General features: G+C 37.6%; 1 protein-coding gene across 2 annotated transcripts in view; it reads right to left on the bottom strand.

Moving 5' to 3' along the window:
- The window catches only part of LOC114043717 (GATOR complex protein NPRL3), an 80,700-nt gene extending 58,613 nt beyond the window's left edge, over nucleotides 1-22,087 (bottom strand). The window contains exons 1-4 of one of the 2 annotated variants that reach the window (XM_027862826.1): nucleotides 21,422-22,087; nucleotides 15,919-15,988; nucleotides 10,793-10,831; nucleotides 5,536-5,665 (exon numbers count right to left, since the gene is read on the bottom strand). In XM_027862826.1, the coding sequence (XP_027718627.1) occupies nucleotides 5,536-5,665; nucleotides 10,793-10,831; nucleotides 15,919-15,988; nucleotides 21,422-21,539 (357 nt within the window). In that variant the 5' untranslated portion in view covers nucleotides 21,540-22,087. The remainder of the gene's footprint in view (nucleotides 1-5,535; nucleotides 5,666-10,792; nucleotides 10,832-15,918; nucleotides 15,989-21,421) is intronic. The other variant, XM_027862827.1, reaches the window with a different exon arrangement.
- Between the last annotated feature and the right edge of the window lie 2,311 nt (nucleotides 22,088-24,398).

Here is a 24,398-nt window from a genome sequence, read left to right as displayed (position 1 = left end):
AACTAAGGCCCTGAGAGATTCCGTAAGTGACTTGTACACACGGCTAAAAAACCGGTTAGTGACCACGCTGGGACTAGAACTCGCAGCTCTCTCCACTACACCACACTGCCATATCCAGGCCACTACAACCATCATAATAATGTGGATAAATCCAGCAAACACAATCCAATTCAATAAAATCTGTTACCTTTATTTAGAATTTTATGTCTCATATACTGAGGATAATCAGAAAGAATTACTGAATGGAGGTGGTTTTAAAATAAGTCTTCTGCTCAAATACAAGTCTGGTATCAAAGCATCATAGAATTGGAGCTGGAAGGGACCTTAGAGGTCAATGATTTCAGCCCCCTCATTTTACAGATGAGCAAACTGAGGACGGAACCATTAAGCGACTTGTCTAGTATAATACAGCTAGTAAGTATTTGAGATACTATTCGAAGCTGAATCCAGGCACTTACTAAACAATCTATGTTTCCTATGCATATGTCTTATGTTCTCTAGCTCAGCTGTAAACTCCAAGAGGACAAGGTCAATACCTTATTTACATTCACTATCTTCCCTAACATAATAGGCAGTAGATCAGTGCCTACAGAACTGCCCTTGGAATCAGATAGCCCTGCGTTCAAGTCCCATTTCTAACATACACAGGCTGGGTGACTTCAGACCAGTCACAACTTCTCAGCACTTTAAGCAACTCTCTAAGACTATAAAGTTGCAGGAAAGACGGCAACCTGCATTGGTAGAGGGAGTTTCCTCACCTGTGAGTTACCTGTATCAGTGAAAGTGCAGGTCCAGTCCCTATCCCAGATATAGAACAGAGCATTGATATAAATATGTAAAACTAAAAGCCATTCTCCTAAGGAAATAGTTAAAGAGTAGGAATAGTTTTCAAAAGGTCAACTGCAGACTAATAAATTACTAATAAGAGAAATGCAAATTAAGACAACTCTTAAGGGTTCACCTTGCTCATTAAATTGACAACGATGATTAATGATTTTGGAGGAACCATGGGGAAACAGTCACACCAATACACTGCTGGTGGAACTGTGAATTGGTCCAACCACTCTACAAAACGATTTGGAATTAAATAGAGAAAGCCAATAAACTTAATTCATATGCTTTGATTCAGCCATCCCACTACAGGGCATAAATCCAAAAAAGGTTACTAACAACAACAAGGTCCTATATATAATAAAATATTACTAGCAGTACTAGGTGGTAGCACAAAACTGGAAACAATATGAAAATCCACTGACTGGGAAATGGATGAACAAACTACGGTATTTAAATGTAACGGAATATTGTGCTGTAAGAAATGACAAATATGAAAAAAGTCAGAGAAACCCAAGAAGACTAATGTGAACTAAAATGGAGAAAAGAACTAAGCAAACTATACAGTGACTGCAATAATGTAACCAAATTAACAAAAATGTTGTGAAACCCAGATGAACTGCAATGCCAATCTTGGTCCCAGAGAAAAGACAAGGAAACACTTGGCTCTTCTTTGGAAGTAAGTGGCTTGAAGGTATAGAATAATTCATTTACTACCAGAGGAATTTTGCTGATTGGGTTATACATAAATTTTTATTTTAGCGAGGGATAAGTCAATTGGGTAGAGGGAGACTAGGAAATGATTCTGATGTTTAAAAAAAGGGCATAAATAAAATTTATTAGTTGGGAAATAACTGTACTAAGATAAAATAAACACATAAATAAAATCTGAGGTGACTGGATCTTTAAAAAAATTTAAACTATACCAAGAAAAATAGAGACAAAAAAATCTGAATTAAATGGATCTTTTTAAAAAAATGTAAATGGGATCATTTTTAACTTTCCTTATCTCAGTTATTCCCAGTTCTTTTTGCCACATATAACTGAAAGCTCACTGTATATCAGCCATAGTGCACAAATGTAGAAAAAAGGAAGAAGGATGAAGGACAGGGTCAAAACAATCCTTCAGGAAATTAGGGATGGTGTAACAGAAAAACCAATGGCATTAGAATAATAAGACTTGGATTCAAATCATGTCTATGATTTTCTCGCTGAATGATCCTGGGCAACAATATATTGCTCTAACCTTCAATTTCTCACCTGTAAAATAGAAATAATAATATTTACATGGGAATAATATTATACTATCAACTTCAGTTACTGTGAGAATCAAATAAGATAAGGCACTTTGTAATTCATAAAGTACCACATAATTATAATTATAAAGCACTATTCATAAAGCCATTATTAGTTCTATGACTGAGTAAAAGACAACAAAGAGGCACCTTATACACAGCAGGTACTTGATAAATGTTTCCTGCATTGAACAGGTACTTTACCACTTTCCCACAACTCATCCTCAACCTGTACCTTTACTCCAAACTTTTATCTCTGCTGTTCTTGACCATTAACCACCATTTGTCACTAAACCACCATTTGTCACTAAACATGCACCCTGAGGAGCTAGAAGAGCCGATTGGCATCTGTCAAGCAGATTTATTCTAGGCATGGTCAATTTCTATGAAATAAAATGGTCACTTTCATGAACAAGTGTTACCACAAGGTGGAAAAAGAGCTCTAGCAAGGCCATAGAAGGCTTTTTATCACATACTGCCAGACAGAAGCAATGAAGCTTTTTGCTAAGAAAAGACTACTGTAAACAAAACGCACCCTTCAGTTTTTTGAACCATCAGAGGACGCTCATTCTCTTGGTAGAATTTCAGCAAAAAGTTCTGACCAGACGAAGAAATGTGACATTTGGCGATCATTCACTCATCCCTACGCATTTTCTGATGGGAGGTGGCTAACCAGAGCAGCACAGAATGTAAGAGCTGGAAGGACCCTTAAAGATCACAGTCTAAGGAGCTTAACTATTTTCATGCCCTGAAACCTATGGATCCAGTCTCAGAAAAAATGTTTTTAAATGCATTAAACAAAAACCACCTATATTGAAATAGATAAAAATAATAAAAAACAAGTTCAAGTGCCTCAGGTTAAGAACTTCCATCTAGTCCAACTCCCTCATCATATAAATAGGGAAACTGGAGCCCAGAGAGGGGAAATGACCTGCCCAAAGTCACAAAGTCACAATTATCAGTGGCAAAACTGGGACTGGACCCTAACTTTCCTGACTTTGAGTCCAATAAATGCCCAGACCCTTTAAACTTTACCCAACTTACATAACTCTTAAATAAGAGCAGAGCAGAAGAAAGATAGGATTAAAATAACCAAACTGGAAATGATACCCAGAGATAGAAATTGAAGTTATTAAATGACTTCTGCTAGGTTAAATTTTTAACTTCTTGAGGGCCTTACACAAGTGCTTTGTAAACAATGCTTAATAACTATCTGCTAATCTAAGGTACCACCTCACACCTATCAGACTAGCTAATATGACAAAAAAGGAAAATGATAAATGTTGGAGAAGATGTGGGAAAAATGGAACACTAATACATTGTTGGTGGAGTTGTGAACTGATCCAACCATTCTGGAGAGCAATTTGGAATTATATCCAAAGGGCTGCAAAACTGTTCATACCCTTTGATCCAGCAATAGCACTACTAGGTCTATATCCCAAAGAGATCATAAAGAAAGGAAAAGGACCCATATGTGCAAAAGTATTTATAGCAGTTCTTTTTGTGGTGACAAAGAATTGGAAATTGAGGGGATGCCCATCAATTGGGGAATGGCTGAACAAGTTGTGGTATATGAAAGTAATGGAATACTATTGTGCTATAAGAAATGATGAGCAGGCAGATTTCAGAAAAACCTGGAAAAAATTACATGAACTGATGCTGAGTGAAGTGAGCAGAACCAGAAGAACACTGTATATAGTAACAGCAACATTATGCAATGACCAACTTTGATAGACTTAGTTCTTCTCAGCAATACAATGATCTAAGACAATCCCAAAAGACTCATGATGGAAAATGCTATCTACATGCAGAGAAAGAACTATGGAATCTGAATGCAGATTGAAGCATACTATTTTCTCTGTCTCTCTCTTTTTTTGTTTTCTTTTTCTCATGGTTTTTCCTTTTCGTTCTGATTCTTCTTTCACAACATGACTAATGTGGAAATATGTTTAATATTTAATAGGTATAGTCTATATCAGATTGCATGCCATCTTGGGAAGGGGGAAGGAGAGGGAGGGGAAAAAGTTTGGAACTCAAAATCTTACAAAAGTAAATGTTGAAAACTAAATAAAAAAATAAAAAATATCTGTTGAAATGAATTAACAATGAACTGTGTGACTGTGTACAACTATACTAATTTTCTATGCCAAAAATAAATGTGGTTTATTTTTAATTTCTAGAACATTGGGTTCTGATTTTTAATTTGCAGGTTGGGTTATTTTTTTCTTAATAAGTAACATTTATTTAAACTGTATTCATTGCTTATAGGAGTATGGTCTCTTAATAATGAAAACAAATGATGTTCTACCTCATAATCAACAAACAGGAAAATGTAACAAAATAAAAGAATACCAAATTTTGGAAGGACTGTGGAAAGACAGGCATACCAATACTCTATTGTATTTTATTAAAGCAATGTACTTTACTATTGTAATATTATTGTACTTTATTATTACTGTATTATTGTACTATACTGTATATACTGTACTATATTATTATTGTACTTTATTAAAGCAATGAACCGGCACAATCTTGCTGATAAAGAGACTAAAATGTCCTTAAAAGGTCCCTTTGACCTGGTGCTCCCACTGCTAGGAATTCACTCCAAGGAGAGCAATGATAAAAAGAAAGAGCCAAAATACACTAAAATATTTATAGCAGCATTTTTTGTGGTAGTAAAGAATTAGAAACAAATTAAGTGCCCATCGTTTGAGGACAGGTTAATCATATTATGATGCACGAATATAATGGAATATTACTGTGATGTAGGAAATGATGACTATGAAGAATGCACAGAAGCATGGGAAGACACAGAAACTGATATAAAGTGAGCAGAAATAGGTAAACAAAGACTACAACAATGAAAATGGGAAGAACAACAAAAAAAACAAAATGGAATGCTGTGAAATTATCATCAAAGAGCCTCAGAAATATGAGAATGCATCTCCTTCCCATCTTTCCAGAGATGGGGGACACAGAATGTGGAACACTGTGAACCTGCCTATAGTGTTGGTTAATTTTGCTGAACTGGTTTTTTTTCCTTTTCTTTTTAATTTTTTCTAATAAGAGATACCTCTCTGGGAAAGGGAGAAGGAAGAGATATCAGGAAATGAAGCTGATGTAAAAACAATATATAGTAATAAAATTAGTTGTTGGTTTTTTTTAAGTGTGGTTTCTCAATTACACTGGACTTGAAAGGTCAGGGGACCTGGATTCAAGTTTCAGTTCTATTTTTTGGGTGTTCTTTGTCAAGTCATCTAACTTCTGTGTACTTTAAATTTGTCATCTGTAAGTGGAGGGTTTACATTACCATTCACACAGACAGCTTTAGAATGTTCTGAATAACTAGAAGAGTGACATAGCTACATTAAACCCCATCTTTAAAGATCCTTTGTGCTGTTGACCATACCTGTCCCAAGGCATGCTGCAGAAGTGTGGGGTGACCAACAAAGCGCACGTTATCAATCTTCAGCTCAAATTTCTGACCACACATGTCAGACTTAGTTGCCAAAATCGTTGCTAGAATAACATCTGAAAATCTTCAAAAAGAAGTAAAATAGAAAAAAATTACGATAGAAATTAATAGTACCATAACCCCAAATGTTTCCAAAGGGAAAAGGCAGATAATATTAAACTGGAGCTTCATTTAGTTTTTATTTTATTAGAGTTCCAATTAAATTGCCCAATTGTTAACCTTATTGATTTCCAACAATCCATCTTTTTAAAAAACTTCCCTAAGATTACATATTTCAAATCACCACAATTATAAGATGAAAGGTGCCAAGAAGCAAAGATTATAGGCACATGCTGCCATTTCATGACATGCTCTGTGAAATACAGGAGAGAAATATAAGTTGCAGTTTGCTTTTTTAAAAAGTAAAAAAAAAAAAATATTTGGAGGTAGCCACTGCCTTGCTAGAGCTACATGTTAATACATGTACTAAGCAACTGTTGACTGATGCAGCCTTTTGCTCAAGCAAATGAAAAACAGGTATGAGCCACTGTGGGATTTTCATAATTTTTTAAAAGTATAAATGGAAACCTCCTTCCTTCCTCCCTGCCTGCAACAAACTCAGCTAAATAAGTAATAAAGTTCAGCATTCATGAATGAAGAGCATAATTGAATTGTTTGCTATTCAACACTATAAATACACTTTACTAAGTATTATATTTTTTCTTCACAAATGGTTAAATACCTCTTATTTAATAAGAGCATTTTAACTTTAGAGTTATTATTTTATAGGAAATTATACATGCATATATGTATATGTACATATGTAGATATACAGTATGTTTGGATTGTATATATTTATTTCTTAATATTGTACATAATATTTGTCTTAATATAAATTTCACTTTCCCTCAATTCCCTAGTGCAAGGAGTACAGATAACACAATATCATTGAAAGAAATGAGGGTGGCTTATGGGTGTGTCTACTACATTCTTTTATCTCTTGTAGCCCAGATCTCTGTAAAGAACCTAGGTCTTAAAAATAGGAATGCATCTTTGCATAATTTTTAAAGAGAATAAAAAATAATATTCCTGTCAGCAAAAACCTCTGTAGTGTGGGCAAGTTGAAAATCTCAATATGTGAAATGGGTTTTTATTAAGGCCAAGTATATTTCTTTTTCTTTTGAAATATTAAGGTCATACTGTTTTGGGGAAGTCAAATGCAATATTGGAAAGAACTTCAGGTTCATAAGATCCAGTTGCCAGCCCCAGGCATCTGAATCATCAGAAGTGAATTATCATAGGATCTTTTTTGAAGATCAACACAGTACTGTTTATGAAATGTTTAACCACTGTGGGAGTACATAGTTTTACAGATATGGAGCTGAAAGGGACCTCAGAACTCATCCAATATTCTCATTTTACACGTGAAGAAACTGAGGCAAGAGAGGTTAAGTGACTTGCCTACGGTCACAAAGATAATAACTGAAAGAGTCTTCTGACTCCAAAACTAATACAGTGTACCACTGTACCACTAACTGTCTCAAAAAGTTGTTCTGTTTACACTTCCTCTTGCTGAACACTAAGCAAACAATGTTTTTGTGACAGAAAAATCAATCTTTTGGTAGTTACTGGATAGCTAACACTATGATTTTCCCTTTTGTTTTGGAAACAGGTTCTATTTAGTCTGGACTGCTTCTACAGATCAAATATTTTACAATAAAAAGGATTCTCAAACTCTAAGCCAATGGTTCATTTATTTTAAGCAAATTTCTATACAATCTAGACAATTCTCAATGTGTACATAATGGATTTTCACCCATATTCAGTAGAACATAAGAAACTCCCTACGGATTAATAATATACTAAAAAAATGTAGCAAGCAAAACAACTGCTCAAAAATTCATTTTCTATTTAGGTCAGACCTGTCCTGGTCTGCAGCAGAACAGGCCTAGAAAGGGCAGCTAGGTGGTGCAGTGGATAGAGCATCGGCCCTGAATTCAGGAGGACCTGAATTCAAATCCGGCCTCAGACCAAACACTTGGCACTTACTAGCTGTGTGACCCTGGGCAAGTCACTTAACCCTAACTGCCTCAAAAAAAAAAAAAAAGAAAGAAAGAAAGAAAGAAAGAAAGAACAGGCTTAGAAAGTTTTCAAGGACCTTTAGGAGACTAGATTGGTTCTGGAAGCACTAAAAATTTAGGCTCCCTGATGGCAGGCCTAAGGTTGTCTGAGAGATCCTAAACCAAATCAATTGCCCACTGGGTTCACCTGTAACTGGAATGATCTGACACACAGAATTAAGCACTAATATCTATTTCTTTCATAGTCAAGTGACTACAGACACATTTTCTGCTTGAAAATACTGAGTCTTTGGATATGTAAAAAAAATAGTGGGAATTTGCAGAGGAAGAAACCCCTTCCAAAGTCAGAAAGCCTTGAGGGTACTTGCCCATCTTGAGCAAATCTCTACTACCTAGGATATAACAGTGCCTGGTACCTAGTAAGCATTTAATAATTTCTTGTTGACTGACTCTCATATGCTACTGTCCACACTTTAATGAAAAGTTCCTGTCTTGGATCAGGGCAAAATAGTAATAACAATCAGTTGCATAGGCTTTACAACTTACAAAGTACTTTTCTCCTAACAACTCTGTGAGGCAGGTGCTATTATTATTATCCTCTCCATTTCACAGATGAGGAAATTAAGGCCCAGAGGTTACATGACTTGTCCACAGGGCTAGAGAAAGGTGTTATGTGATAAAAAGGGCCATAAATGGGTCTACTTTTAAATGTACTCTCACTTTCAGTCTCATGATATACAACAAAGGTAGAGGTAGAGTTTAGGCACTAGAAACTGGTCAAATATTAAGCCTGTGTAGGTGAATAACCTCTTTTCTCTACCACCAGGTGGCTAGGGGAGATAGAGGAAGAGGCTAATAAAATGAACTCCACCTCATTCCAGAAAGTTCTCTTTTTTTAAAAATTGTGCCAATTAGACATAATTTTGCAAGAAGAATTGGGGTCTTGAATGTGGGGGAAGACTCTACCTCAAATTCTTAGCTTTTCCATAAAGACTATTACCTTCTACCCTTAAAAGGACAATTAAAACCAGCTTCTCTTCAACTGTTTTTAGTTCATTATTTCCAAAAATTAAAAATGAACCAGATATAACTGTGAAAGAAGATCCTGAGCTTGTAAGAGTCAAGCCACACCAAGCAAAGGGTCTAGCAGGGGGAATTTCTCTTTTTAATGTATACAAGATGAGTCATTTTCAAGACCCGATTTTAAATACAATTGCCTTAGATGGGACTCTGGTTTAAATGAGTCTCTCTAGATTAAATGCAGTGTAGAAGAACTGAAGAATTTGGTATTGTGAGGGAATTCTCTCTACTCTGTCATCATATCTTAAAGAAAAGAGGACCTATAGTCAGTCCCTAAAAATCACGAAGTCAGATAAACATTCAGATATACCGAAAAGGTTTTGGTTCAATAGTACATTCTGCCTTTTAAATTGTTTGGAAACAATATATTTCTTCAAATAAAATAAAATTAATAATTATTAAACAATTTTGACAAAATTCCTGTAAGTGGGTAATAGTAAAAAGCAGCCGAATGATTATAATTAATAATATACATATGTGCTAAGATTACAGGAACCATTTTCACTTCTCTTTAAATGAAAAGAGTTGGCATTTGGGACAATAATGCAAAAAAAACCCATCAACAACAAGGAATTGTGAAATTAATTAGAAATTTGGGCAAAGCATTCACAGGGTGAACAAAATAGCCTGCCTGTGAAAAAAATCCAGGCCACTTACATGCCCACTAATTTACTAATTCATCCTGATTTGGTTTGACATCTCAGGGGCCAAAGAGTAAAATGGACTGGATAAGAACAAAGGTGCTGCCACCAAGAGCAGTGTCCTAGTCTAAAAGTGCTACCTCTGTACCTTGTATACCAGGACACAGTGCCATCTCCACTGTATTCAGTATACTAGGTGACTGCAGCTTTCCAACTCCACCACCTCAAGCTCCTACAAAGTAAACAGGACTATGTAGTAATAGGGACCCCTAGGGGAAAAGATATGAAGATTATCATTTATGAAATCACATAATCCACTTCTACTTGAGGAGAAATTGCTTATAAATACTAAGAGGAGAAAGTTTTTATCTCTTCCTGGTACAACCAGTAGCAGCCAAGAGAGGGAACATACATATACTGGCATCAGCCCCCCTTAGTTCCCAGAACCTGGATAGAAAGTGTACCTTTAAAATATGCCTGAAGGGTCTGATGCTGAGTGGAGTAGAACCAAGAGAACGTTGTACATAGTAACAGCCACGTTGTGCGATGACTAATATTGAGAAACTTAACCCTTCCTGGCAATACAAGGATCTAAGACATCTCCAGAGGCCTTGTAATGGAAAATGCTATCCACACCCAAAGAAAGAACTATGGAATTGTTATTTTTTTCTCTTCTGTTGAGTTTTGTTTCCTCTTTCTGATGGTTCCTCCTACTGGTTTTAATTTCTACTTACAACATCACTAATGTGAAAATATGTTTAATATGAATGTAAATGTATAGCCTATATCAGATTGTGTGCCGTCTTGGGGAGGGTGGTGGGGAGGGAGGGGGAGAAAAATTTTAAACTCAAAAGCATATGAAAGTGATTTTTGATAAATCAAAATAAATTAATAAAAAAATTTTAAAAATAAAATAAAATAAAATATGCCTGAAGAAACCAGGAGAGAAACTAACTAGTGAAATGTCCTCTTCTGGGAATATGTATAGAGAAACAATCTCTGATCCTCCTCCATAACATAATTATACTGACAATAAAACCTGATGCCCATATTCATCCAAATTTGTCAGAAAGAATTGGTTAAGGGTTTGAATGTGGTTAAAGCTAAGCCCCATCCAGAAAATCTTCCTTGGTATCCACTAGGGCTCTCTTGGAAATGCACACTAGCTAAACACCTCAAGGCTCAGAAGAGAAAAAGAGTCTGGGTTGGAGAAAAGCAGAGAAATGTTAGCAGGACCTCCTAACTCCTTTGGGGAGATCTGAGCACTAAGCATCAGAGTGATGGCTGCTGTTGTTGTTTCGTTAGTTCATTGATCAACATCATGTGAAAATCAGAAATTAAGTACAATTATAAAGAGAAAAGGAAGCATGAGTTGAGGCAAAAAGACAGTATAGAATGCTTTGGTCTTACCCTGCAACCAATTGTTCATCGGTTAGAGGACATTGCTCGCTGAAATGGGAATATGACTATCAAAACCAAACAAAAATATAATAGAAGAATAAACCATGAAAAGTAACATGAGATTGTCTTGACTTTTTTTAAAAGACAGTATTAAAAACTAGAAGATGTACAAAATTGTTAGGGGTTAACTGCTATAAAACAAAGATAAACAGTTGATGAAGGAAGAAACTATTGTATACATATAAAAATAGGTTTACCCACATTCAACAACAAAGCTTACAAGTATGTTTTCCTTTGAGAATTCTATAATTATATTTCCACCCAACTACCCACCAAAAATTTCAGTTTTCATATTTGGGAGGCAGGGTGATAATACATTAGAATTAGTCCCAATTCTTCAAAGAGATCGATTTCTTCATTTAAATGTAGAAACTACACACAATAGGTATCAATATCAGCCTCTCTCATTGAAGCCCGTCACTACCTATAACACATTTGTAGTCTACTTGATATCTTTCTAAAGCTATGTAAGAAGAAGATACTCTAAAACCTCAGCTGCTTAAAAAAAAATATAGCAACAGAAAACATGCCTAACAAAATTCCCAGGATTATGTATCTCTGCATTTTTATATTCTGAATCTGTCAATGAGGAAGAACTTACAAATAATAACAATAATAACAGTAGTCGGCAATTATATAACCCAAAAACCTTTACATACACGATCTCATTTGAGGCTCATGATAATCCTGTGACATAGAGGACATTATCCCCATTTTACAGATAAAGAACCTGAGACTAAAAGAGATGAAACATAAGGGGTGCATGCCATAGAAGAAAGAGCACCAGCCTGAAAAATCAAGAACTGGGTTCAAATCTTGACTCTGGTACTAACATCTGGTATGACCTCAAGCAAGTTACTCCACCACTCTGGCTTCAGTTTCTGTATCTGCAAAATGTTCAATTAGATAAAATCTAAGACTTCATCTATCTCTAACATTCTAGAATTTTTCTGGAGTATGGGAGGGCTGTCGGTCCAGACCTGTGAGTCCATTGGTCTAGGAAACTCCTTATTACAGGATCTATATGAAATAGCAAGACTGAACCACAAAAAGTAGAGGAAACACCTTCTGCCACTACAGGAAAACCTGCTAAATGCGTGGCCCTGACCAAGTCACATAAGAAACCTTCTAAGACTAGGAGTTGTAGAACTGGTGTCAATTTGCAACATTCTAGAAAGATGATATAATTCTCTGAACCGAGACCTTCTTACTCCAACTACAATGTTCTCCACATCACAAAGCTGCTTCCCATGGGAGAACACTGCCTCAAATAATGAGGAGTCCACAGGAGACATAAAGGATCTGCAAAACTCCACAGCAGTGCCCAGGACACAGTGGGTATACAATAAATGTGTGTTCAATGAATGGGTCAATTGGGCAATCCCCAAACTAAACAAACAAATAGGGTAAGAGTTTGGGATAGTATAGCTTTATTGACGTTTAGGGACAATGGTTTGTCCCTAGGGATATGTAGTCTCCCCCTTCCAGCTCATATTCAACTTAGCCAGTAGAAAAAAAAGAAAAAAACATGTTTGAAAGCTTCCAACACTTTTGCTGATTTTGGACAGCTGCTGTAGAAAACTAAAATCAAAGTGAAAGTTATATTATTACCATTACACACTATCATGTTATAACAAATAAGATTGTTTTGGTTCAGTCTTGCTGTTTTACATAGATCTTTTAACAGGGAAAACCACAACAACAATGGACTTGAAGATAAACAGCCATGCACACCATGGAAGAGAAATGTACAGTCTAAGGATCTCTAATTTCAGAGGCACTCATGCTTTATCTCATCAGGCCTCACAGTGTCAAAAATTATCTCCATTCAAGGGTGAAAGGGTGTGACATAAAACACTGGAATCACTAAGTCCATACATAGTGTTCAAAGAAAACATCTAGTGTGAGAGAGGAATCCTGATCCCTAAGATCAGACAGGAAAATCAGGGACAGGGGTAGGATTAGAACCTAGATTTCTGACACAACTACAAGTGGTTTATCACATCACAAGATCATGGAGTTAGAGCTGGAAAGGACCTTAGAGATCATCTAGTCTAATCCTACCTCCTTTTTTTTTTAAATACAGATGACGAAACTGAGGTCCAGAGAGTTTAAGTAATTTGCCCAAGATCACAAAGGTAGTTAACAACAGAAATCTTGACTCTAAATTCAAAGTGTCTAAAATGGAATGGGTCTGAACAGAAACTGATCAATTTTTTGCATTAAACCTATCATTCTTTGCATTAAACCTACCATTAAGTTTTCAGAGAGTGCTATTTAATACTTAAAAGCCAACAAAACCACCACGCAGGCTGACAATTTCAATACACTAAGCTCAAATATTTCTAACAGGGCCACTCACTAGAAAAACTGTCCAAACTTTCAGGCATGTTGTTGCAGAGTTCCTCCAGATGGCCCTGTCTTCTAAACTACCAGGCACTTCCTTAGAAATATTTACTATTCACTGCTGATGCCCATAATACATTCAGAAAGTGTTTTGACAGGGAAAAGTAATGAAAATTATCTCGAAAACTGTAAATCAATTTGGTTGACATGGCACTGTAAAATTAGAGAAAAACCCTATTCCTTTCAGAATTGGAAAAGCTTGGTTAGAGATATAAGTGACCCAAGACCCCCAAGATATCAGGCCCGAGCCCCTTGTCCTGTTTCTGCTTCCCATTAAACTTGTTTCTTTTGAAGGAGGGGTTTCATCAGTGTGGGGAGCTCCTGTGTGGAAATTCCATCAACAGATGAAGCCAAAGAACCAGTAACTCTGTCTTAGCAAGCTGCCTGGGGCACTAAGAAGTTGAGTCACAGGTCTGTATCCAAGGCAAGACTGGAATTCAGGTATTCTGATTCCAAAGCTTTAACCACTATACCATGTTGCCTCTCCATGATATTTATGGCCACCTGAATGAGAAACAGCATCATTTTGAAAAAGACAGAAATTAGGTTAAGATACAGAATACTGAGGGCTCCCACATTGTCTCAAAAGTTTATAATTCTTTCCAAAGGAGATCACAGCTTCTAAGTGCTAGAAGGCATCTATTTTTGGCTTAGATTGTTTCCTAGAAAGAACTTCACAATTCAAACCTATACTAAATGGAATAGAGCTAACCTTGATGGCAGACTTTATCATTCCCTGGTTTAATTTGGCTATGGAAATTTGGAAGAATTTTCTAGTTTTTAATATTTCTTTGAGAAATAAAATAGATGGCACTCCCAGAGCTCTTAAGTTAAAGAGCTGCCAGAGTCCTGCATCTCTTGCACACGGATTGACAAACGTGTGAAGATATCTCATCTGTCACATACTCTTGTAAATAAGGCAACTGAATTTAACAAATATTTATTAAGTGCCTTACTATGTGCAAGGCATTATGCTCTGCACTGGGGATACAAATACAAATGCTAAACACACACCTTTATCTCAAGAAGGTATATTCTAAGGTATAACAACATTTCCCCTTGGACCCTCCCATAGCACTTTGTTTTGCAACTTACTATACCTTGTATTTAACTATAACATACAATAATATATGATAGTCACATTTATGTCTATTCTCCCTACTAGATATAAGTTCTATTAGTACAGAGACAGTTTCTTATCCAAACTTTGTATCTCACCCTATGTCTAGCACAGGACTTAAAAAACATTTGCTTAAAGAACAAATGAATTCAGACATCTGAAAACACTGTATAAAGTGTCAGTTAGCTACTACATGGACACTGTCTCATTAGCTCTCACTGAAGCAGATAACACATGATGGTCCCATGAACTGCTATAGTTAAAAAAAATTATCACCTAATGGCTTGCCTCTCAGTAAAGAACCTTCCCATCACTAGGTTGGTTAGCTCCATTAAGGCAGGGACTGTTTCATTTTTCTCTTTGTATCTGCCAGCACCTAGCACATTAATTGGACAACAGTGTATGGCCAAGTTCATACTTGAAGCCTTTTCAATTTGCTAAGTCCTTCCAGAGCCTACACTCCTTTGGCAAAGGCTTTAACAGCCCAAGGTAAGCACCCCATCACAATAAAGCATCAAAGAAGACAAGCAGAGAACTCATAAGTAGAGAGGTGACAACTTGGGTTTACAAATAGTCCTATTAAGCAGTTAGAAGAATTGCCAAAAGTCAACCAGTCACAGTTCAAAGAACACCAGTCCCAAATCTCCAATCATCTTATGAGATCCAAACAGGAACTGATCAATTTCTACATTAAATTCACCCTTCTCTAAGCTTCCCTCTTTCCAGTGAGGGTACCATGACTTTGCCAGGCAACCAGATTCACAACTTTGCAGACACAATTTCCTGTCCCCTCTCCTTTACCTCTTATCCAGTTAACATATCATGGTGACTACATATGCTACCTCTCTCACACCTGTCTGACCCTCTCCATACATAAGGCCAGCACTCTACATCAAGTCCTCATCACCTTTCACCCAAACAGCTTCTATCTGTTATGCCTGCTCTCCCCTTTCCAACCACCTCTGACACAGCTTCTAAAATAATCTCCCTAAGGCACAGGCCTATCCATGTTGCTCTCTTGCTCAAAATCTGTCAGTGGTTCCCAACTGCCTCTATATATAAACTCATCAGCTGGGAAGCTAAGACAATCCATAACCTGGTTCCAACCAACTTTTCAAACCTTATTTCAAATTATGCCCCTTCATAAACTACATTACAGGCAAAAGGGACAACGAGCTATTCTCAAAAGTCAATCCTCTACTTCCCACCTCAGTGCAATATGTCTCAAAATTCTTGTTTTCTTCCAAGTTCCGCCTCCTCTCAGAAGACTTCCCTTATGCCTCCTCATTGTTAATGTTCTTATCTTCTTTCAATTATTTTGTGTACACTGATTTCTGTACATGTCGCATCCCCCAATGGAATGTAAGCTCCTTGATGGAGATGTTTTGTTTTTTTCTTTATATCCTCAGTACCCAGCATAGGGCCTTAAATACAGTGGGCACTTAAAGGAGAATCAGGATGGGACAGGATGGGAGCTGTGTACCTTTCTGACACCTAATTTTTTCTTTTATCCTCTACCTTTTCTGAAAAGGTAGAAAGGTTCCCTTACCTGGAGTCCCCATCTTGGTCATCTGTATTGTCTCCTGTGTTGTTAACAGCATATCGGCTACGTGGCTTATCTATAGCAAAAGGAAACAAAATATATTACATTAAATATGATAAGTTAGGAGACAAGGCTAGCACAAACAAACTCCACAAATAATCCCCAAACTTCTATTTTAATCATAGGTTTCCACCTTTCCCCCCAGTGAGATGTAGTGAGGAAAACACCAGATATGGAGTAAAAAGATTCTATTCCTGGTTCCACAACTTATTGGCAAATCATAATCTCTTTGGGCCTCAGTTTCTTCGACTATAAAATGGAAATAATAATCCTTGACCTATCTATCTCATAAACTTGTTGTGAGAAAATTACTTTGCAAACTATAAAGCACTAGAAAAATGTGGGAACTATTATATTAACAAACTGCTGATCAATGTTCTTGGCAGCTGCTTTTCATTTCCACCTCCCAGACACAGGCAAAAGTGTTTAAAAAAGCAATGAATTTGAGAACTGTAAATAGTGAAAGAGGGAAAGAGACACCAGAGATCTATAGACAAAAGTATGGTTGAATTCTGAGATGTTCTACCTGTTCTTCCCTAACTCCTTCAGCCCACAATGGTCTCCCTCTACTCAGAATCCTTACAGAACTTTAAAGTCTGTACTATGCAATTTAGCACTTAACTGTATACTATACAACAACGTATATATTATATGTACAACATTGATGTTGCATAATTAGTATGATGACCCCCCCAACTACACTGAAAGCTCCTTGAGGGCAGGGGCCACATCCTTATTTTTTTAAAATCTCCCATACCATATAAAGTAGTGCTTTGTATATCAGTAGATGGAGGTGCAGTGGATAGAGTGCAGGGCCTGGAGTCAAAAAGACCTGCGTTCAAATCCAGCCTCAGACACTTACTAGATGTATGAGCCTGGGCAAGTCACTTAACCCTGTTTGCCTCAGTTTCCTCATCTGTAAAATGACCGGGAGAAGGAAATGGCAAACCAATCTAATATCGCTGCCAAGAAAACCCCAAATGGGATCATAAAAGAGTCTGTCACAACTGAAAAAAGATTGAACAACAACAGATATACTTGTTGATTGTGACAAGAATAGTCTACTAATAAATTTATCTCAGAAAGGGCCCTTACCTCATCATCCCCTCAATATTACCTCCCTCTTCATTAACTAATTATAATATAGAATTAAAGTATGTTTTAAAATATTTGATGCATTTATGTTCCCTGTTAGTTTAAAAATCAGATGATTTTAACTTTTCTCTCTTAAAAAATAAAAAACAATCTAAAGTATTTTTTATTTCTATAGTACCTTTAACTTTTCAGTTGGTCACTATTCTTCAACGGATAAAAAGGCTTCCCATTTCTAGACTATGTATATAATACATAAGCTATATAATTAAACTTAGTATATTTAGAATTGACTACATAATGAAAACTGACATTTACATGGCGTTTTAAGATTTGCAGAGCACTTTACCCACATTCTTATTTAATCCTTACAAGATCAGCAGATACTATTAGTATTATTATTCCCATTTTATAGATGAGGAAACTGAGGCTCAGAGAAATTAATCTGCTCACAGTTGTACAAAAGTAGTAAACAACTGAGGCGGGAATTAAGCCCAGGTCTTTTTGACTCAGAATCCAGCACTCTATCCAATATACCACAATGTCTCTACATAATAAAAAAAACTGATAGGCTATATCAGTTTTCTGAAAAGATAGCCAAATGCCGAAGCATACTTCTCTCTCTTCACTGTGGAGAAGGGAACTACCAGTACAGAAAGTCATACATTTTCAAACAGTGTAACTGCATAGATGTTTTTGCTTGACTGGTTTTATTTGCTAAAAGACAGGGTTTAATTGAAAGGAGAGGGCATTTCCAGAATGACTGCAATGTAAAAAACAGAAGGCATCAATTAAACTTTTTTTTAAGACATCAAGAATACCGGTTGGGCAATTTTCATCACTATGGCAAGTTTGTTGAAAACAGTTTATTGGGAAGCAATGAGATGCAGTGGAAAGACCTAGGTTCAAGTCCTACCTCCGACACTTTATAGCTGTCACTACAAGCAAATTTCAAGATTGAAATCTTGGAGCCTCAATTTCCTCATCTTTAAAATGTGAATAATGTTTTAAAGCACGTACAAAATTTAAGGGAGTGGTTCTTACCATTTTTAGTATAAGAACCCCCTTTAATGTAAAAAAAATGCTATAAATCTGTACATGATATTTGCATTATTAGTATACGTTGACTGAGAAAATACATAGTAATAGAAAAAGCCACTATAAATTCATTAATGTTTTTAAGTGAATTTGTATTTTATTAATTACAATGGCAACTACATTTAAAAAATAAAACAATGTACAAAATATGTTCTTTATTCAGTCTATAGACAATATATTTATTTATTATACTGATTCATTCAGGATATTTTGTCAGCATTAAAAACAGATTAAAATGACAAAGCTTTGTGGACATATAGCTTTGCAGATATTTTGCAATAACACTGGAATTTCCCAGGGGTATACAACATCAGAGGTTGGCAACTACTGATAGAGGGTCTTCAGCACCTATGTGCAATTTTAAACTTGGATTTAGGCATAACAGAAACTGTCAATAAATAGCATTCAGCGTGTAAGGGAACTCAGTGACAACTGTATATGTAATTATTTATAATTCTAGGACAAACAAAAAATGGCTACCATAGACAAGAAGGCAAACTATATCCTATGCAAGCAGAATTCCAGACATTATCAATTGTAATTTTAACAATTCAATATGCCTTTCCATGCAATTAAAAATTATTTCTACTATATTTATAACATATACTGCTAAAGTTTTAAAACTGTGCAGAACAGCCGGTACACAAATAGGTCACTGTTTATCTGGGCACTGTGGTGATAGTGAGAGGAGAAAATAAGAGGGTTTCTTCACTCTGTGTATCCAAGCTGTTAGTTATTACTACCACTACCTAGTGAGTGAGAAATGCGGTAATCCCTGATTCTATGATGTTCTGCACTCCCAGAATGCTCTATGGCACTTTTAGATAGAGCACTAAAAGTCAAATATAAATAAATGGATAAGGACTGCTCTACTGGACCAGCTTGTAACCTATATTCAAACCAGAGATCTCAAGAGTTCTATTATTATCTCCTGTACCCCTCTGGCTGGGATTGGTTAGTAGTTAGAGCAACCTATTTTCATGTTACTGACAAAAGTGGGGAAGCTTCTCTTCACAGAAGAGAGAAACAATGGGTGTGGAACACTGCACTTAGTTGATGTGCTGCTAAACTACTTTTTAAAAAAAAAAATTATTCTTTGTTCTATGAGATGGTTATCTGGGTAGGAGTATATGGGAGAGGAGAGAAATACGTGGAAAAGGTGATGTAAAAATAAAAGATTCAAATAAAAATTGTTTTTAACATGTGGCTAAACTGATACAGTTAAGTAAGCCATAAAACAAACTCAGGAGCTCCTGGATGCAGTGCTTGGACCTTGATGCCATCCCACAACTCACATATCCCAAGGGCAAGGAGTATGGAAGAACAAAGATGTGTTCAAATCCTGGTTTCCAACCCATGTGACTTTGACCAAGTCACTTTCCCTCTCCTGGATTCAGCTTCATCCGTAAAATGATGGGTCTGAATTAGATGGCACTGGATCTCTTTCAACTCTAAATCTCTGATCCTAAGAACTAATGGCCAGAACTAGAGGAAGGTGTACAGCACATTGGGTGAATCCCCTATGGTAGATTTATGAGAAGACATGGCTAAGAACTTCATAGAATAAGCAGCCTGGAATGGATTAGGATCTGCTATGGAGCATCCGTATCAATGAGATTACAAATCCACATAAGTATCAGAGCACAGGAATAGCTCCAGGAAGAAATGGCACATTGAATAGGTAAGAATAAAATGTTTTCCCATAGTGGAAAGTATAGTTGATTATGAAAATTTTGACAATTTCATAGTAGCATATTAATTTTTAAAACATTCATTGAAGAGAGTTCTAAAATTCCAAAGTAAAAAGATAAAATTCAACTAACTATTGAGACTTTTCCAAAAACTGGGTTTCTTACACGAGAAATGGGGGCAAGCTAGGCAGTGCAGAGGATAGAGTGCCAGGCCCGGAGTCAGAAATACTTATCTTCTTGAGTTCAAATTTGGACTCAGATACTTACTAGCTATGTGACTCTGGGCAAGTCACTTAACCCTATGTGCCTCAGTTTCCTCATCTGTAAAATGAGTTGGAGAAGAAAATGGCAAACTGCTCAAGCCTCTCTGCCAAGAAAACCCCAAATGGAGTCACAGAGAGTTGGACATGACTGAAACAACAGAACAAAGAAAAAAAACCACAAGAAATATGGACACATGGCATTTCAGATTTGGAACAGACCTCAGAGACCATCTAGTCTCTAGATCAGAGGTGTCAAACACCTGACCTGCCACCTGCCAACTCCTGAGCGTGGCCCTAACTGATTAAAATGTAATTGGAAAATATTTAATAAAACAAAAATACAATAGAACATAATGTCAATGTGATTTTCTAGGGATCCTTATATACAATTTAGTGGCCCCTTTTTCTACTTGAGTTTGATGCCATCGCTCTAGACTGTCTAGTTTTAGACCTCCGGAAAGTGAGGCACTGGGTGGTTAAGGGATCTGCCCAAAGTCACATACATTGTGTCAGAGTTATGATTTAGATGCAGGCTGACTCCACAGCCAGTGTTCTTTCCACTATATCACTGTTATTGAAATGTAGTTTTTATACTTCAACCAATTTAGAAACTTTTCATTCTCAAAACTTTTCAATACATGATTAAGAACCACTCATGAACAGTCTTCTCAGAAATAAGTATGAAATTCATTTAGAAAGGAAGCTCATGAAGTATTTGCTATCATTTGGAATATCAGGCTCTATGATCTGTGATCCTTAAACAAACTGCCTCTCATTGTTGAATATGAAGAAAAACAAAAATATTTTTAAAAAAGAATCATCAATAAAAGTTTTTTTAAGACCAATAAATGTTTGTTAGAAAGTTTTTCAACAAAGAAAAGCAACTTGTTTAAAATATTTTCATTGCTTTATGGTTCAGGCTGAAAAGCATTATCTGTAACCTTTAAAAAAAAAAAGAGGTAGAGAGACATGAGCTTCACTTGGAGGAAAAATATGATTCCAAGGTCATAATGACATAAATTTTCTAGAATCTTGGGGGATTGTCATTTTTTATTTTTGTATCCCCTGCACCTTGGTGGAGTCTCAGAAACGCCAGATATTCTTGTTTTCACCCCAAATGAGCTCACTTTTCAGTTTCTACACAAACCACTGAGATTTTTCAGCGCTCAAGGGAAAGGATGAGAAGGGCAGAGAAGCCCAACAGTCAGACTTCAGGCACTATCACCACTCTTCCCTCCAACCTTAAAGAGCCAGCTTCTCATCCCCAGGAGTCCCATACCATACTGCCAACACTGGCTCACTTACTTGTCTGGGATGCAGGGTGTTCCTGGTTTCTCTGAAATGGGTACCTGAACAGTAACTTATTGCCCCTGCTCCCTGAACTGACCAGGATCACACTGATGGGGCTGGTGTTGTCCCCCATCCTGGGCCGAGAAAGGGCACGGGGGGGAGGGGGAGGAGAACCAGGTTTAGAGGATGTAAGAGGCTGGGGATTTGGAGGGACCAGAAGGGGCGTTCTGGGGCTTGAGGATGATAAAGTGTGTGGGGGTGAGACCTTGGGGTGACTACAACCAGGCCTCTTTGGTGCTAGGAATTTGGCGGAGGGAGCGGTGGAGCTTGAAGGTGATGGAAGGGGGAGGTCGGAGGGTTAGGTGTGAGCCGCGGTGGGGCCTCGATCCCCCAAGCTGACGTCTCGGAGGGTAGAAGAGGGAAGGATCCGGGTTTGAAAGGAGGCAAAAGCGAGAGGCCCGGGGGCGTGGAGCTTCGGGGAGTGGGAGGCCGAGGGGGCGGAAAGGAACTAGGTCGGGCCCGAAAGGCTGAAGGGAACCGGGGGCGCTGGGGAGGGGTCGGTGGAAGGGGATTCAGAGGAGATGGGAAGTAACAGGGACCCTCTGGAAAGACGTAATCTCGGGCCCGGGAGCTGGAGGCGAGGGAATCTCAGAGGCCGCGGAGGCGGAAACGTCAACTTGCCCTCACTGGGGACCAGAGTCACGTCCGGAATTGCCTCCCACCTCCTACCAGCCTCGCGAGGCTTCCTTAGGCCTCGAGCGGTTGCCCTAGCAACGCCTCTCCTACCCTCCGGAGGGGCCGACTCTCGCGCTTGCGCAGTGGTTTGTCATGGGGAGAGTCTGCGCAGGCAGCCGGAAGTGACCCTTGAAGTCAGGTTGTGTTTATGCTTTTGGTTGACGCTCTTTCTAAAGACGCTTGGGTCTGTCGGTTCCCCTTTTGAGCTGCTTTGGTCCCTAAGAAAATGCGTCCCTCCACCCCCACCCCAATAATAATACAACCAATCCCCAGCAGAGACCCCGTGGTTGGGGTCCTGGCTTCGAATGTCTGCCCTGTCACTTGCTTTCTCTGTGGCCTTGGACAACTCGGTTCCCTAATCTGGGCCATAGCGTCGTCTTCTGGAAGATGAGTAGGGTTGGTCTAGATAGCATCCAAGTCAAGTTGCTTGGAAGCATTTGTTAAGCGAGGTGCTGTGCGCTGGGGATATAAAGAAAGGCAAAAGACATTCCCAGCCCTCAAGGAGCTCACAGTCTAATGGGGGAGACAACATGCAAGCTACTCTGTGCAAATGAGCTATAAACAGGATAAATTGGAGATAATCATACAGAAAAGGCACTACCACTAAAGGGGATCAGGAAAAGCTTGCAGAAGGTGGAATTTCTTGCTGGGTCAGGAAGGAAGCCAAGGAATCATGTTTGAGGGTCCATCTTGTTTATACCAGCCTACAGCCTGCTTGTTTATGTATTTGTCTTTGAAGTTGAAAAATTCGATGCAACATATTAAGCACCTAACCGAAAGAGCGCTGGATATGGAATAAAAAGACCCTGACTGGAGTCTCACAGTGCCAGTTAATTATCGTCTGACAAAACACCTTCTCTCTGGGGCTTTGGTTTTGTTTAAAAGAGATCTCTAAGTTTCTTACTATAATGTATTGGAGAGTGTTGGATTTTGAGCCATAAGACCTAGGTTTAATCCTCATTCTGACACTTAATACGTATAACCATAGGTAAGTCACATCACCTCTCTGAGACTCAACTTTCCTCACCTATAAAATGAAAGGGTTGAACTAGGTGCCCTCTTAAATTCCTTCCAGCTCTAAATGTATGTCCTTATTATCCTCTTTATCTCCGCTACCACCACCTTAACACACATCCTATTACTAACCACCTGGGTAATTGCAATAGCCTCCCAATGGGTTTTCTTACCATCTCTACCCCCAATCTGACCTCTATAATACTTTCAGACTTATTTTCCTGATGGATAGAATTGATATGTCTCTCCTCTTTGAAATCCTTTCAAGGACTTCCTATTGCCTAATGAGTAAATTCAAACTCCATAGTAGGACATTCAAGATACTTCATAATGTGGCTCTACCTTTCCAGTCTTTTCTCATGAACTTTTTTTTTTTTAAGAGTTTACAAGTTTATTGGCAAATAGCTGACCAGCTGTTGTTTTGTGTGCAATTCAGTTTGGCCTTAAAGTGACTTAATATTGAAATAGTTGCTCCAGCTCTTTTAACTATTTTGACACATCTGTCAGATGTTTGAGTACTTACTATTATCCATAATACTGGGCAAAACCCCCAAATCATTATACAATTTTGGGGGTTAATTCAATCTACGCGTTTCACTAGGAAAGAGCCAAACAAACCACCATACATTAACATCAGCAACAATCCAATAAGATTATCCCAATCTGCCATCTTTCTTAATCTAATTTCACAATCAGGTTGTTAACATGATGTTAGGCCAATAGAAAAAAATGAAACAAAATAGATAGAATTAAATTCTAAATCATGCCTTCATTATTGTGCCACTGATGTCTTATGAAAATACACATTCAAAGGAAAAACATTCTGCTGGTAAGGAAGGGCAAATCCAAAACACTTGAACCTACAACATATAAATGCTGTACCACCATTCATTCATCTCAGCATGAGGTGGGGTAAGGAGTAATCTGCCAGGGAGAAGAAATTGTTTTGCAACAAGGTCTACTTGAGATGGACATGGGGCTGAAGACATCCTCTGAAAGTGAGGGAGGGCTGAGAACTAATATTCAGTCTCCTACCTGTTGCTTCTCTTACTGAAAGGGAAAGGATGACATTCTGCCCCTTGTCATCTACATGTGCTTTTGACATTCTGAGAACTTCCCAACTGTGGAAAGTTCCTTCCTGAAAAATGGGCAAGGTAGCAAACTAGCCTTCTTTACATCACCTACCCTCAGCCTTACAAAACTCCCAGGAATATTATAGCCAAATTTCAGAGCTCTCAAGTCA

Source organism: Vombatus ursinus, unplaced genomic scaffold, assembly GCF_900497805.2.
Source record: "Vombatus ursinus unplaced genomic scaffold, bare-nosed wombat genome assembly UNPS02014770.1, whole genome shotgun sequence".
In the NCBI taxonomy this organism is placed as follows: Eukaryota; Metazoa; Chordata; class Mammalia; order Diprotodontia; family Vombatidae; genus Vombatus; species Vombatus ursinus.
This window is presented reverse-complemented; position numbering and strand designations above follow the sequence as displayed.